Source organism: Nymphaea colorata, chromosome 5 (assembly GCF_008831285.2).
Source record: "Nymphaea colorata isolate Beijing-Zhang1983 chromosome 5, ASM883128v2, whole genome shotgun sequence".
NCBI classification, from domain to species: domain Eukaryota; kingdom Viridiplantae; phylum Streptophyta; class Magnoliopsida; order Nymphaeales; family Nymphaeaceae; genus Nymphaea; species Nymphaea colorata.
This window is the reverse complement of record NC_045142.1, coordinates 8658800-8676340: the sequence shown is the minus strand read 5'-3', so window position 1 is coordinate 8676340 and position 17541 is coordinate 8658800. Positions and strand designations below refer to the sequence as shown.

General features: G+C 37.7%; 2 protein-coding genes across 3 annotated transcripts; both read left to right on the top strand.

The window, feature by feature from the left end:
- The first annotated feature begins 492 nt into the window (after nt 1-492).
- Nucleotides 493-2225, top strand: LOC116253919 (putative oxidoreductase TDA3). Its single transcript, XM_031628914.2, has one exon. It carries the CDS (start codon nt 601-603, stop codon nt 2002-2004), a length of 1404 nt encoding a protein of 467 aa, XP_031484774.1. The 5' UTR covers nt 493-600; the 3' UTR covers nt 2005-2225.
- A 924-nt stretch (nt 2226-3149) lies between these two features.
- Nucleotides 3150-7288, top strand: LOC116255177 (putative oxidoreductase TDA3). Of its 2 annotated transcripts, XR_007573502.1 has the most exons (2): nt 3150-4690; nt 5414-7288. XR_007573502.1 is itself a non-coding variant. In XM_031630956.2 (1 exon), the coding sequence occupies exon 1, from the start codon at nt 3348-3350 to the stop codon at nt 4566-4568; it is 1221 nt and encodes a 406-aa protein (XP_031486816.1). In that variant the 5' UTR covers nt 3151-3347; the 3' UTR covers nt 4569-4792. The 2 variants fall into 2 exon arrangements, 1 of the variants encoding a protein (XP_031486816.1); XM_031630956.2 differs by lacking the exon at nt 5414-7288 and having other exon boundaries at nt 3151-4792.
- The last annotated feature ends 10253 nt before the right edge of the window (nt 7289-17541 follow it).

Here is a 17541-nt window from a genome sequence, read left to right as displayed (position 1 = left end):
TAATTAACAATGACTGCATAAAAATATTTTATTAAATTTGTTTTAATATTAAAATAACAATATACTATTGTTGCTCGAGCTGGGGTTAAGTATTTTGGTCAAAACTTAAACTCGGCTTGAGTTAGAGGTCATTAACTCGAGCAGCTTGATTAAGCCCTAGAAGACAATCGGCTTGAATTAAGCCGAGCATTCTATTAAAATATTCTATTTGTAAAGAAAAAAATAATATGGGAACTTGAACACTAAACCTTAGCTTTGCTAGCCAAGATGCAAACCTACATGAACAATCTACTTATTATATATATTCCGTTTTTTCGAACTACCGAGTTTAACATAGTCAAGCTCACGTAACTCGAACGCGACTCATTGATATGATCGAGTTCATTTTTTCACTCAAACTATACTTGTTTATTAAATGAGTCAACTCGAATTGAACTTATCGAGAGAGTTCAAGACCCCCTGAACAAAGTTTTAACAGTAGCATTATTTCGTAGCTCTCGGGCCTCGGTATGGTGATGCCGGTACCGGGGCACATCCACCCGGCCGGCGTCATCCTCGCTCGTCGTTATATGCAAAGTACCACTGCCCGTTTTTCTCTGGATGCAACCATCCCCTATTATCCTCCGCTCGTCTTTATCTTCATTTATCATTGCTCCTTCTTTTCTCCTAGATGCAACCCTCCCCTGTTATCCCCTGCAACTTTTCCGTCGTTGTGGCCTGAACGTCCGTTGCGCCCATCTTCCATTCTTTACCACCCCTACCACCACGTCGTCAGGAAGCATGGAGAAGGCTCCGCCCCTACCGGCGGCTACACCATCCACGTTCACCGGCGATGGCACGAGGCCGCCCAAGAAGGTGGTGGTGTGCGGCGGCGGTGTGGTGGGCGTCTGCACTGCCTACTTCCTTGCCCAGAAGGGCGGAGCGACCACATCCATCACAGTCATCGAGAAATCATCTGTTGCCTGCGCTGCCTCCGGCAAGGCCGGTGGATTCCTGGCCCTCGACTGGTGCGACGGATCACCTCTCTCGCAACTCGCGCGCACCAGCTTCCAGCTCCATAGAGACCTCGCTCGGGAGCTCGATGGCCACATCAACTATGGATACCGTCCCGTGGACACCCTCTCTCTTTCCTTACAGGAACAATCGAAGTTGAAGAGCGGAAGTAGCAGAGTTGGCCTCCCCCCTTGGGTCGACGGCCCCTTTTCTGGCGTACCCAAAACCATAGGGACAACGGAGACCACAGCGCAGGTCCATCCCCAACTGTTCACGCGAACCCTTCTGTCTAAGGCCGTTGAGGACCACGGGGTTCAGTTGGTGATCGGAGCGGTGGAAAATGTGGAGATCCAAGACGGTCAGGTGCTGTCGGTCCTCGTTAAGAAGGGAGCGGCGGAAGGTGGTTCTCCGACCATCATCGATGCTGACGCGGTGGTTCTCGCGTTGGGACCGTGGTCTGGTAAGCTTGGAGTCTTATCTTCTCTGTTCAAGGTAAACGGAATCAAGGCACACAGCATCGTCCTGAGGCCGGAGAAGCCCGAGGAGATCACCCCTCATGCCCTCTTCTTGAGCTACACCACCACCCACGGAAAATGCCTCGACCCGGAGGTCTACCCCCGGTCCACCGGCGAGGTTTACATTTGCGGCATGTCGGAGGATGACGCCCCGGTGCCGGACGGGGCGGAGCAGGTGGAGCCGAAGGGGGAGTCGATCGAGATGCTCAAGAGGATCGGCGAAACGGTGTCGAGCCGATTGAGCGTCGGTTCGGCTACGGTGGAGGCGGAGCAAGCCTGCTTCTTGCCGTGCACGCCGGACGGCCAGCCAGTGATCGGGCAGGTGCCGAACGTGAAGGGTTTGTACGTGGCGACGGGTCATAGCTGCTGGGGCATACTCAATGGGCCGGCTACCGGAGCTGCGGTGGCGGAGCTCGTTTTGGACGGCCACTCGGCTATCGTGGACCTCAAACCTTTTAGTCCGTCGAGGTTTCTCCGTGGCAGTGGCCGGCCTTGAAGTCTATGGGTGCGGACACCGGCAAACAAGAACACTGAACAGGCCATTCTGTAAATGCCTTCATTTGGGTGTTCATGCGGCACATTGGAAATTGGGCATTTCAGAAAAACCGTTGATTTATTTCTTGTAAATCCACACTGCACATGACATGCGCCGTTTATTTCAGTAATCGCTTGCTTTTTTATTTCTACATATGCATATCAACTGCAACTTCTCCTTTCCCTCTCTCCTGAAAGGGCAATGTTGATGTGGTGAAATCCATGTTTCCTCCCCTCCTCTCAAAGCAACCGACCTTTAAGAGTTAAGACTGCTATACTTGGCAAATTGCAGCATGCTATATAGTATCTTTCTATAAACAAAAATGCAAGGTACATATAACAAAAATGCAAGGGAGAGGGAAGACTTCGGCCCTTATATTATTATCATTGCAATAACTTGTCATGTTTAGATATTAGAGACATATCTGCTTAATAGTGGACTAAGTGAAACTATAAATGTGTCACTCTTCAATGATAGCTTCTTATGTCACATTATGGCTCTGCAGCATTATGCCATCGTATTGACTATATAACTAACACGCTATTACCATTATAACAATACATTGTCATTTTAATTCACATGATTTCTAGGACGTTATTTCCATCGTAATAACCTACAACTTTTAACTATTGGTGACCTCATTAGTTAATATAGAAGTACATGTGGCTTTAAATGTATTGCTATATTTAGTATTTTACATAACAATATTACTCTATTATTGTTATATTATTGTATTGGCTACCTACTACTATACTTTAATAACTATATGACTCAAGCATTATATAAAATGCTGTATTAAATTTTATGTGATGCTATTACCATGTTAATGACATGCTATCGACTGCTTGGCTAGTTAATAGTGAACTATGTGTAATTTTGTATTCCTAACCTCAGTTTCGCTTTTCAAGTTTCCAAACTCGTGATCCTTCGTTTAGGATAAATCTACATTCTAGAGTTATAGATCATTATAATGACTAATAGGGATGGTCAAACAACGAAAATAGGACAATCTTATGTCGATTTAAGGATGATATTGCATCTAAATAAAAGAGAGCGATGGATGGACTTAAGTGCTCTCTAGCAGCATTCTCACTTGTCGTTGTCTCGATTAATGGCTCGATGTTTTCTGCTAGATGCAACCCTCCCGTTATCCTCCTCCCGTCGTTTATTGATATTTTTTTCTAGAAGCAACCCTTCCATGTTATCCCCTGCAACTTTTTCGTCGTTGTGGCCTGAAGGCCCTGAACGTCCGTTGCGCCTATCTTCCATTTGTTACCACCTCCACCACCACATCATCGGGAAGCATGGAGATGGCTCGGCCGCTACCGGCGGCTACACCATCCACGTTCACTGGCGATGGCACGAGGCCGCCGAAGAAGGTCGTGGTGTGCGGCGGCGGTGTGGTGGGCGTCTGCGCTGCATACTTCCTTGCCCAGAAGGGCGGACCGACCACATCGATCACGGTCATCGAGAAATCATCTGTTGCCTGCGCTGCCTCCGGCAAGGCCGGTGGATTCCTGGCCCTCGACTGGTGCGACGGATCACCTCTCTCGCAACTCGCGCGCACCAGCTTCCAGCTCCATAGAGACCTCGCTCGGGAGCTCGATGGCCACATCAACTATGGATACCGTCCCGTGGACACCCTCTCTCTTTCCTTACAGGAACAATCGAAGTTGAAGAGCGGAAGTAGCAGAGTTGGCCTCCCCCCTTGGGTCGACGGCCCCTTTTCTGGCGTACCCAAAACCATAGGGACAACGGAGACCACAGCGCAGGTCCATCCCCAACTGTTCACGCGAACCCTTCTGTCTAAGGCCGTTGAGGACCACGGGGTTCAGTTGGTGATCGGAGCGGTGGAAAATGTGGAAATCCAAGACGGTCAGGTACTGTCGGTCCTCGTCAAGAAGGGAGCGGCGGAAGGTGGTTCTCCAACAATCATCGATGCCGATGCGGTGGTTCTCGCGTTGGGACCCTGGTCCGGTAAGTTTGGAGTCTTATCTTCTCTGTTCAGGGTGCACGGAATCAAGGCGCACAGCATCGTCTTGAGGCCCGAGAAGCCCGAGGAGATCACCCCTCATGCCCTCTCCTTGAGCTACACCACCAACGGAAAATGCCTCGACCTGGAGGTCTACCCACGGCCCACCGGCGAGGTTTACATTTGCGGCATGTTGGAGGATGACGCTCCAGTGCCGGACGGGGCGGAGCAGGTGGAGCCGAAGGGGGAGTCGATCGAGATGCTCAAGAGGATCGGCGAAACGGTGTCGAGCCGATTGAGTGTCGGTTCGGCTACAGTGGAGGCGGAGCAGGCCTGCTTCTTGCCGTGCACGACGGACGGCCAGCCAGTGATCGGACAGGTGCCGAACGTGAAGGGTTTGTACGTGGCGACGGGTCATAGCTGCTGGGGTATACTCAATGGGCCGGCTACCGGAGCTGCGGTGGCGGAGCTCGTCTTGGACGGCCAATCGGCTATCGTTGACCTCAAACCTTTTAGTCCGTTGAGGTTTCTCCGTGGCCATGGCCGGCCTTGAAGTCGGATGTCTGGGTAAGGACACCAGCAAACAAGAAGAGGCCATTCTCTCGATGCCTTAGTTTGGTTGGTCGTCGGCACATTGAAATTGGGCATTTCAGATATCCCCTTGATTTATTTCTTGTAAGTCCACTGCACATGCCCCCTTTATTTCAGTAAATCCGCTTGCTTCTTGACTCCTTTCGCTCTATCTTGTAATGGCAATGTTGATGCGTTGAGTTTCTATTTCCTTCCCTCCTTTGAAAGCAACCGACCTGTATGACTGCTATACCTACCAACTTGCTGCTATAGAGTATCTTCCTATAAACAAAATGCAAGGTACATAAAGTCTATTTGTTATTGACCTAAACGCACAAGACATTTATGTCACTTGTTACACATTATAGAAAAGACATTTGAATAGTGGAACTTGAAGGAAATTCTATTGAAAAATCGTTTAACCTGAGCAAATGTCCATTGGACTTGACTGCAGCCAATGAAAAATATAATGTTACATCCTATGCCCTATTGTACTCTGAGCACCATTATTTTAGCATCAAATATGTGCAAGTTTGAAAGGCTATCATTTTAGCTCAAATTATTTGTATTATACTATTATCATTGCAATGACTTGTCTTGTTTAGATATTGAAGGCGTGGAGTGCAGACTAAGTGTAACTTTAAATGTATCACTTTTCAATATTAGCTTTTTAGATGACGTTGTAATCTTTTAGCGTTATGCCATTGCATTGATTATACAACTATAACACGTTATTACCATTATAACAGCACATTACCCTTTTAGTTTATATGATTTTTATGACGTTATTTCCATTGAAATGACCTACACTATTTTTCTCTTCTAAAGCACAGGAAGAAGAAACCCAGACAGCTGAGCAATGCGACTTTGTGATAGAACCAATGGCCGCATACTGCAACAACGCATTGTTATTTGTTTATACAATCTCATATGTTCATTACATAAACCATTCAGGTGGCCTACTGCATATTGTCTGTTTTTATAAGGACGGATGCATACAACTAACAACTCCATATGCAAAAATGTCACATTTTTAAGGTCAGAAACGAAGGAACATTAGACCACTGGTGCAACTTGCATATATTTACCGTAGTACATTAACCAAAACAAGCACTTGTATATGATTTCTAGATGTGACAACATTGAGTGTTCTATTTCTCCCACATGCAAAAAATTAGGAGTGTACATTTGCATATGGGTGAGGTTATATATTGTACACTCAACACATTTTCTCATGTTGAAAAAACATTGTAAAATTTATTTTCAAATTTTGGTTTGTTGGTCATGTTATGGCACTTATGTTTAAACTTGGTTGCTTTGATAAAATGTCCTCATCAAGTGCTCAACCACCTGCCTCCTTTTATTTTAACAAATCCAGTTACGGTGGTGATACATGTTGATATGTTCACATCCCTGCTCATTTCCCTCCCCTTGAAGCAACCAACCGTCCTTTTATTTTTTGGCACATGCGTGTCAAATAAAACTACTTTCACTCTCTTTTGTAATGGTGTTTTTGATTTCTGACATTTTCCTATAAACAAAAATGCATCGTATGTAAAGTCTTTTTGGTAGAAATTTATTGACTTTATATATTAAAATAATATTTATGTCGCTTGTTGCACGATGTAGGAACACATTTGAAGGATAAAAAATAAAGGATATTTTATTGAAGCATAATTTAACTAAAGTAGATGTTAATTCGTTACGACTCCATCTAGCATAAGACATAACAGGTTATTATAGCTGCTTGTGAGCATGCTTACATTCCCCTATGTCATATTGTACTTGACCACTATTTGTCAAAACATTGTTGTTTTATAGAAACATATATATGTTGTTTACCTCCTATGAGTAATTTTGTATTCAGATTGAATATATTCATCTGACAATGTCCAACGAAAGATGCAACATGTTGTTACATCCATATGTCTGTAGATATATGGTCTTCTAGCCCTATTGTACTTGAGTACCATCTATGAAATAGTTGTAATTTTAAACTATATCATATGTATGTTGCGACCATGATTTGAGCATTTGTGTTTAGTATAAGTAAAATCCACTAGTTTCTTACATGAGAATGAGTATTTATGTTGTTCCTTACATGTTGGTGATGCTTTTGATATTGGAAATTGAACTTTGTTGAACCGTAGTTTAACTGGAGTAGGTGTTGATTAAGAACAATTACTTTTTTGAATGTATCTACAAATTTTGTTTGTTGATCTAAGTAAACAACATTTGTGTCAAATGTGACAAGCTTCTACATCAAACATCGCACATTCTCTTAGTAAATTTAGGATGATAGACTTGAATCGTAGGTGCTAGGCAAGAACATATTGGTGATGAGAATGCAGCCCATAACTAGCATAGGCACAATTAGGTTATACTAATTCAGAAGCATCACCAGTACAAGTAAGCTTCACTTGCTTCGTGCTTCTTGCATGAAAAATAGTATTTATTTTGTTTCTTACATGTTGGTAATGTATTTGATACCGGATATTGAAATAAATTTTGTTGAAGCATAGTGTAACTAGAGCATGTGTTCATGATAACTTGACAACAGTGCAATTTTTTTGGCATTTAACTGCATGTTTTGTTTTTTGGTGTAAGTGAGCAACATTTATGTCAAATCTGGCAAACTTCAACATTAAATGTCACAAATTCTTTTAATACAAATTTAGAACGATAGACTCCAATCACAGGTGAGAGGCAAAGAACATATAGGTGACAAGCAAATATAACATGTGACAAGCATAGGCACAATTAGATTATACGAACTTAAAAGCATGCATCAGTAATTTAATTTATTTATAAATGAGGTTGACTTTCATATCATAAATATGTATTTCAAAATTCACGTACTTGTAAGTTTTGAAGTGTGTTTTCCTCATATATATATATATATAAAGAGAGAGAGAGAGAGAGAGAGTCAATTAAATGCAGTACTTGGTTTTGGTTCAATCTTACTGTAACTTCTCGAGTATATGATCTAACTATAACTTCTCAAGTATATGCATTTGTACTCATCCATGTGAACCTTTCAAGCTTGATACACATGTGAGACTGAGTCTACAATACAAGAAAGCCAAAAGCAAGTCAATCATTACGTTAATTAAGCTAAAGTTACTCTTTTCAATAGCCCAACCATTGGCAACTAATTATGAATTGGAAGTGGCAGACTCCAAATCTCAAATTTTGCAAGAATGAGAAGCAGGGAAAAATATGCAACCCCCAAGCGTGTAAATAGTTAAGTTATGAAGGCTCTGAAGCATGAACTAATGATTAAATTGATCACTAAATGTTGTTGATGTGATTATCACTATCTTGTACATCAAAATTCACCTACTCATAAAGTTGAAGGATACTTTCTTCATCTTATAGCTGAACTTATAGATACAAATAATGTTTTGAAATATGCATAATAAATTGAATATGCTCAATTGGGTCGTTCTAACTGTAACTTGACAAATATATTCAATTGTGCTCATCCATGTGAACCTTTCAAGCTTACATGTATGTGTGAGGAAAAACTTGCAATTATACAAGAAAGTCAAAAGGCAAGTCAATCGGAATAAGAATTTGCTGAAGTCGTTTTATTTGGTCTTCAAACCATCAATGATTAGTGATGAATTTGAAGTAATAGACCTCATCCTAGGGTTTGCAAAAATGACAAGTGACAATGAATATAATCCAAAATAGGCACAATTAAGCTTGCAATTATGAGCATGAACGAATGATTAAGTTGGTTTTTACAAACTAGCACATCAAAATGCATTTATTCATGAGCTTCAAATTAAGCTTTCCCCATGTCATGGTTGAACTTGTAGGTACTAGTTATGATTTGTAATGTATAATAAATTAAATACATCTACATCCATAAAACTGTATTTAACATGTCATTCATCTATTGATGTCATTTCTTTATTTTTGAATTATCACCTTTACAAATTTGTATTAATATATTCCCACCACTCTTTTCCAGCATGTTGTTTCATGTCATTGCCCGATACTAGCTACCATATGATTTGTAGGGGTCAAATATGCCACATACAACCACTTTAGCACATGCATAGAGTTAATGGCACAATCAATGATCATACATTTTTCTTCAATTTACAAATCTGAAGTCAAGTTTGTGTGCATGTCTCCTAAGCTTTTGTTATCCACTTCCAGAATAAGCAACCCACTATTGGGGGTTGAAAAATAAGATGGGAAGACCAGTTAATGAATGAACAACATAAAAGGGATGTGCATAGTAATTTCCAACTACAAATAAAGTTGAGTCATAAGTACAAATATTGTGATTACTTGGTATCAACTAATATAACTTGTTTATATTCTAACTTTTACAACGCACTTGGCCTACAATGCCTTTACTTGGTAATCATAAATGGCCATTAATGTTATACATTCAAATGTTATTATTAATTAACACTTGCGTAGTGCAAATGATATTTGCCTACATTGCAAAAAAGTGAATTGCATTTGTGGTGGACTTTCTCAAGGAAACCATTATACTATATAATTCAGTGAATATTAAGAGTTGCATCATCAATGATTTGCAGTTCATAGTCGCTTTCTTCAACCAACAACTGAGAATGAAACTTGATCAGTTCAACTTCCACCATGTACATCCAATCCCCAAACAATCAAATGGATTTGATTATAGAATGCTCTTGGACAGATATGTGCAATTAGTTTTGCTTGATGAACCCATGTATTTTGCCTAACCAGACATGTGTAGATATAGATGGTAGTGGAAACATGGGAGATGATGAGCTTCCTTTAACAAAAGCTTATGAACCATTTATGTGCTGAGGAAATAATGGTTGTAGGTGAAGTGCTAACAACAAATGTGGTTGGAAAGTCAATTATCATGTGAATTTTGTTTAGCAGTAAAGGAGAAACTAATAACACTCGAAAAGTTCAAAATTTTTCGTTGTATTTATGTGCACATTTTGCTTAAACAAACTCACATATCAATTGTCATAAACATAATAAATTGGATAATCATGTGAATTTATAATGGTCAATGTACTTGGCCAAGAAGCAGAGTGTTGTATGAATTAAGAGTGGTTGATTTCGATCTTGAGTGACTAGCCAAGGAGATGCAAGCTATAAATGAATACAAACCCTGACATATTACAATCAAGACAACGCAAATTTACAAACAAAAATTTTGCAACTAAGATCAAAATCAACATAAGTGATGTACATTAGCGCACACATAAAAACTCCAATTGACAAGTGCACTTGGGAAGTTGATAATCATGTGAATTTTATTGCCCATTGAAGGAAAAACAGGCGACACTTGAATGTAGATGGAGCCCTACCTGGCTTAGAGATCAAACATTGTATTATTTATCTATGATGTTTATGCAAAGCAGCCAAATATTTCTCTTTGAAAGTTTTTTGCCTACTAGATTCCTTCACCATCCATTATGTGCAATAACTAGTGAAATGTCCAAATCACGTGCTCTAAAAAACAACATGCATAACAAAGCAACAAAATCAACTTGTGTAATGATGAATCAACCTTACTAATTTAGTGACATACCAAAAAACAAATACTCATATACTTCATGTACTTGAAATGCATAAAAAACCTCCCTCTCATGGAAATTTATGTATAAATTTGTTCTCATCCCTTCCCATTTTGCGAGCTTTGTATATGGACCAACAATAAGCATCTAATTGAAACAAAAAATTAGATGTGTTCCTACACTCAAATATATGCCACATACATAAACAATTAAAAAAAAATAGCACACAAATCAAGTTAAAAGCAAAGCAATGACAAATGACAATGTACCTGCATTAGCCAAAAACGTTTGCACTTCAACCAGTCTACACTCTACACAATTGGTTGAATTGATGGGCCAACATAGTAGCAGCCAAAGTATAACTATCCATTGCATCAAGATCTTTGAGAAATTAGATGAAGTGCACATGCATCCTCATTTTGTAAGGGTCACTAAATAGGTAATTGCTGAAAAAGATTAAGATGAAAGAGTATAGCTCCCTATTGGTTGATTTCCATGGGTTTGTTGTGAGGATTTCTAATCGAAATATTTTTCCAATTTTGATGTCACTTTCATAACCTCCAGTCATTTCAACTCTTAAAACATTTTGTGTGTAGTTCATACAATCATACTAGATTATACCAACCACTAGTGATTTATGATACTTCAATCAAGTGATACAGCACACATACTCCAACATGATTATCATTTCAAAGTTCTTGTAGTGGAACACGTTGATAATGTGGATTCCAATATTGGGACAACAAATAGCTGCATGAGAATCCATATTAATTGGTTTCTATCTAAAATGTCATCAAAGTGCATGCATAACCCTCAAATGCCTCTTCATGTACTCTAATAGCTCCAAATACCACTATTGGACTGCAAGCCAACTGATCAAATAACAAAAAAGTTACCAAGAGAAAACATTTCTAAATTCCTACAAAAAGATAGCATCAATAATGAAAATAAATGTGTCACACACAAACAAGAAATATGCTAGTAAAAAAATGTTGAAAAAAATAGGTGATAGAGTGAACAACACAAAAACATCAACAACATTTAGAATGTCTCACACAATATTGTTGATGTTCTATAATCATCAGCTAAGTACTATATTAATAAGACAATTGCAAACTACAGTAAGGCTAATGAAGTTTTATATCACTTCAAGAGACTTAATTGAATATCTCATTACATAAAGAAACGAACATAGTATTAGAGACATACTACTTCAAGAAATCATCATACCGTGTTAAAATTCTTGTTGTTCTAAGGTCTCACCAATAGCTATAGTCCTCTTCAAAGACCTCTGCCAACACCATGGCTCTTTGTCCTCTGCTCTCTCAAAACATATTACCTACAAACAAAGGATGTAGTAAACTTCAACAAGTCAAGATAGCAAAAAGACGGCTCTAGTTACAACTGCCCCTCTATTTGAAGCCTTAAAACTATATCATTCAATCAAATGAAAAAATCATACAATTAAATGAAAACCAAATCACACAACCAATTAAAATCTAAATTGCACATTAAATGTCTTGCCACCCTATCAACAATTAAGTTGCCTATAACTAAATTTGCAATTTTTTACCTTTGCTTGTTTTCAACACCTGGATCACACAATTGGGCTAAAAAAGGGGGAAAAATGTCTATACCACTAATAAGAATCACTAGTTTAATTTTATCAATGAGTCACTAGTAAGTCCTTATACTGGTGGCATGTATCAGCACATTTGATATCTTTAAACCCATGATCCATTATTTGTACAAATCTAAAAAATGTTGGGAAAGTTGTAGTATTAACAAAAATTATAAAATATTTGTGGCAATTTTGAATTTTTTTAACTAGTAAAAAGGCATCATTTCTCAACTGATTGATGTCTTGCCTTTCCCTCTCTTCTCAAAGCCTATGTCTATCCCTTCCTCCAAGGTTTACACGTTAGGGAGGCGACTCCTGCCTGTTCTAGAAATCAACAATGCATTGGAGCAACTCAAAACAAAGGGAAAGGTAAAACAAAGGAAAAATAAGCTGAAAAGGTGTACATAAATCTTTTGACCAAATTGGAATGGATTCTTGCCAGAAACAAGCCATCTCAGGTCAGTTCCTTTCCTCATGTTCTTCATTTCTTTTTTTCGAAATTCTCTCGAAGCAGACACATTTTGCACAAGCACAAGTAACCAAAAGATTTAGACTAGATTTGCATCAATTGAGTGGGGACTTCTAGTTCATCTCTCTCTCTCTCTCTCTCTCCCTCTCTCTCTCTTTCACACACACACACACTCATGCAAATGGGTGAAAGTAGGTAGATTCCGAATGTACCTGATTTGATTTCATGCAGAATCACTACCTTACAAGGACTCGAAGCCATCAAATCCATGTGCCCAATTCTTGATTGAGCTTTTCTTTGAACTTGAAGAAATATGGAGGAATGGAGCAATACTAATGCTCTTCTTCTTGCTATTTTTGGTGTTGCCAGCAAACACTGATGGTGGGTCTTAATCGACATAAAGTTCATGATTTAATTGGGAATTAGTGATAGACCTTTTTTGTTTTTGTTTGTTAATTTCAATGCATTTGTGGTAATGTTTGGGTATTTTTCAATGTTCTTTTAATTCAGGCTAGCTAAATTTTTTCTTTATGCTGCTCCAGTTGTTTCCTTCTTTCTTCTTTTTCCTTTTCTTGATTGTAAGAAAAATAGACCAACTCAGCTACATGGTTTTTCATTTTTTGTTTCCTCATTCACTTATCTTGTTTTTCATTCTTTCCCTCGCAGACTGTGAAATTCATTAGGTTGTATTTTCTAACATTTTGGATTGTACTTTTCATTTCTAATTTTATGGTTCCCATACATATTTTCTATGCTTATTTTCTTTATTTGTATTTAGTAGTTGTAGTCGCCATTATCACCCTCTTCTTATCAAATAAATTAGCTAACAAATTAGAAAGTTTAGTTTGTGTCTTTATACAAACATATTTAGCTAGGTTTCATCTACCACTAAATGTATGTTTCTTTTTTTTATGATCCTCTCTCGAAGTGGCATTCAAATCAAAGGGATTGTTGGCTGTGAAACGTCATATGCTATGTACGTGCATTTGGGTGGCGCTTAGATCCTTTTCTGAATAGGAAAGTTTGTGGTTCATGGAATAAGAGCTTGGTACCTTTAGTATGATATCAAAGAGAATGAGATTTACCAATATGCACTATTGGGTTGTAAGTAGTATATTCTTTTAAAAGTCATTTTATATGGCCTCATAAAGGATCCATTGTTCAATTTGTTTGAAGTCTCTAAAAGAGGATCTATGGAGGTCCATACAAATTGTGGATTATCTTTCACATTTTCTGTTTTAATCTATGGGACCATCCACACTGAAACCAATAACAAAATAACTTTTAAATGCACTTCTCTTTTACATCTGGTGCCAGATGCAACAAAAAAAGATTAGACGACGAGGATGCCATGGAAATAAAAAGCATAGTTTCTTCTCATTTAACTTGTTTAAGTTAAGCATGTCTCATTTCCTTTAACTCATTTAACTTGATCGTTTAACTCATTTGGTTGCTACTTGTTTAATTATTTTCTCATTATGATTCAATGTTCATTGTGTAGTCAAGCCGAGTCGAGTTCTTACAACTGGAACTCGACTTGCTTAACATTTCGAGCATACGTTTGACCATTATGAACCAATTCCATCAATATTGGCTTCAATTCAAAGCATAGTCACAAATATGGTTAACGGAGCTTTGACGGCAAAGTTTTTCAAAGCTGAAAATCTCTTGAAAGTTTCGGGAAAAGTTCGGCAATTTAAAAAAAAAAAATAGAATAAATGAAAACTAACCAAAAAACATAACAGTTAACTCGATAAAATGATAAAATAATGACATAAACCAAAATAATAATAATTTCTTAGTTTTAATCTTTAAAGCAAAAATAACTTAAAAATAATGAAAAAAATGCGAAAAAAAAACTGGATTTTTTTTTTTTGAAATTCTTCTTCAGAACCAGGGAAAAAGATGGGTCTTGTTTTTGTTTTCATTGCTTTAATGCTTTTATCGGAACTTACTAATTTTGTTATAACTATAAACAAAATAAAAAGCATATCACCTAAAATCAAAATCAGTAGCAAACTTACCTGTGGCAGCACCCGAACGGTGTCTTCAAGTGCTTTGACCATTATCGGTGTTCTCAAAGCTGCCCACTCCAGATTCGGGTCGATGGTACAAGTGCCTCTCAACCAAAAAATTTTGACTCGGCCATGGGCCTAATGTCGATCCTCAATGATGAGTTAAATTGACTAAAAAAAAAACAACTGGTGAGTTTTTTTCTTTAGTCATTGATTTTCTGATGATATATTGGCAGTGGTGGAGCCACATCCTACATTACCTCACAAAATTTATTTATTTTTATATTAATAATTTGATAAATTTGATTGTCTATATGTATAAATGCTTTTTAATAGCATTAAAGTTATTGAATTAGTGCTCTCTCCAACCAAAAGGTCTGCCTCCATAGGTCTGCCTCCATTAGTGCATATAGGTCGGAAATGAGAACCAGTCAGCACCGCAATCTTTTGGTAACTGGATGGCCGGAAAGTGGTGGCTTTTTTTTTGTGAACTTCGAGACAGAAGTTCATAGTCACAAATAACGTCTTTGAGTTTTAAACAGCGAGGTTTTTCTTAAGTATAATACGGTGAGTTTGAAAAAAAATTACGGTAAATTTATAAAAATTTTAAAAAATTAAAAATAGAGAAAAATAAAATAAGTGAGAAACTAATAGCACAAACATTAAAAAATAAGTAGATTTATAGCAAATAAAATGAAAAAAAAAAACTATATGGTATTAAAAAAACTGAAAAAAAAATGAAAAATACACGAAAATGATAACAGTTCGATCCCAAAGCTCAAATTCAAACACCAAAATGTTCGGATTAGATTTTAGAGAAACTTTGAGCTATGACACGCAAGACTTGGTCCGTTGTTTTCCATTGTTGAGGAGAACAAAAGGTTGGTTTGCGTTAAATTTGTCATGAAGTGAGTGGTAATTGCCTTTTGCCCTCACCTACCGTCCCTTTCCATTATTTTGGAAAGTTTTAAAGAACTTGCAAAAATGAGCTTAACTTCTGCACAAGGCAAACTCGGGTCTAGCTTTTATATATTATATATATATAGTGATGGTTTTTACCGACAAAATAAAAAATAAAAACCATCTAATCAAATAAATGGCTGACCGATTTTAATTCCTTTAAAAACATGTACCAGATCTAATATTTGAATTTAGTTTAGCAATTTCGTTGTTCCTTTACTAGAACCTTCAAACCGTATTTAGATATAATTATTGGTGTCGTACAAGAAAAAATTATAATATGAAAAGAGAAAAGAGAAGATCGGTCCAAGTTTCTAATGATGATGGGAAGTGGTAGGTGGGCGGTCAAATAAAGAAGGTTCTTCAATGGCGGCTGAGTTACGGCAATATGAAAATTGATCTCATTTCCCCATTCTCCTCCATTAAAGGAGAGGGTTTTCACAGTTAGGCTCCCAATGGATCGGATTTGTTCTCACCAACTTCAAATCGGATTGTCAGATCCAAGAAAAAAGTAGAATCTGAAACTCAAGATCCAAACAACTCGTTCGGACTTGAAGCAATTTATGTAAACCGTTTGATTTGTTGCGTTGAAGTTTATAATATAATTTATGGGAACGCGCATTCGAAGTATTACTGACATGCAGAGGGTCACATAAAAATAACTTTTTCCATTTGTTCCCATCTTACGGTCCATGTTTGATGGAATCAGTAAGATTTCGGTCTCGTTCTTTCAAATAAACAAAGACTGAGACTTAAGTTTAAGCATGATTTCAGAACGTATTGATCATTTAAATTTTCTTTCAAATAAATAAAAGCCCAATTGAGACTTTATTTCAAGCATAATTATTGCATTGATAGTGGAACAAACAGTCACGCACGGAACACACATATTGCACAAATCAAATGTAAATCAAACAGGGACACGTGCTGGAACGCATTCCCTGATCCTAGAGAGAGAAAGTTGCGTGCGCCGAGTGCATTGTCCGCAGTAAAGGAAGGAAGAACATTTTGATTATTCATTAAAAAATATCCTCCATAATCTTCTTTTTTTTTCATTTAATTTTTTATCTTTACAAAAGGTTTTCTTTTCAGTGTAAACTAAAGGTATTTTAGTCAATAGTCCACCAAAAATTATGCAGGACACACACTGACACATAACTAAGTTCGGATCCCATAAACATAAACGTGACCAAAAAATCTTCATATTCACATTGCATTCACATTGACAAACGATAAACTTTCGGAACGGGAGTTCCTTAATTGAGCGCGCGGCCTCATGGTCCAGAGAGATTCAACCATGAATGATATATGAATAATAGAGAGAAGATGTCCTTGACATGGATATATGATCTCTTCTCCTAAACTTCATTCATTCTACTCTTTTAGGCTTGGAAGTAGAAGATAGGACAATTGAATCTCGAGATATAGTTTATGGTAGATTAGAACGTTACGTCAAGTTTGTAATAAGTCTATCCCAAAGATAGGGATGTCAATATATCCAATTTGAATCGGATATCCGACCGATTCGATTCGAAAAAATCGGATATGGATAAAAATTTAATATCTGATTAAGAAATCGGATCGGATGCGGATATACATGAATATCGGATCGGATTCAGTTTTAGACAAATATCCTTTATCTAATACTTGAAAAATGGCAAAATCCAGTTCAAAATTCAGATTCGGATTTGGATATAAATATAAAAATCAGATTCGGATTGTAAAATCAGATTTCGGATTCAGATATGACTTTGCTTTATTCGAATTCAAATCTGAATCCAAATATATGAATATCTGAAAAAACGGATATGGTTGAAGATGTATCCGATCCGAATCCGATCCATTGACATCCCTACCCACAGATACACTGGCTCTACATATCCATCCAAGAAAACAATAGTCTCTTTTTGTTGTCTCCCCAAATGAAGGATGGTCATGAGCAGGGGCCGAGGTAGGTGTGGGCAATTGCTATTCAAAACTATAAAAAACACTTATTTTCATGTTGGCACCTCAAAACAATCTTTCTTATTTACACGTTGATATTCCTTAAAAATTTAAAATTTATTACTATTTTCCAATGGTGGAGCCACGTTGTGCTGGAGTGGGCATTTGCCCACACTAGACTACTAAATTTACATTATGTACATTTAAAAACTTCATTAATTTTTTACCTCTTCAAGTTTGTATTTTGGTTACATTTTACATTTTGGTATTATTTTCCGTTTTCGTGAGGGTAAAATCGTCATTCAGAAAATAGGTATTTTGCGTTTTTTACGATTTTGTCTCTTTTACGAAAGTGCTTTCAATAGAGTTGAATCGGAAGTGTTTTCAGTAGAGTTGAATCGGACGGG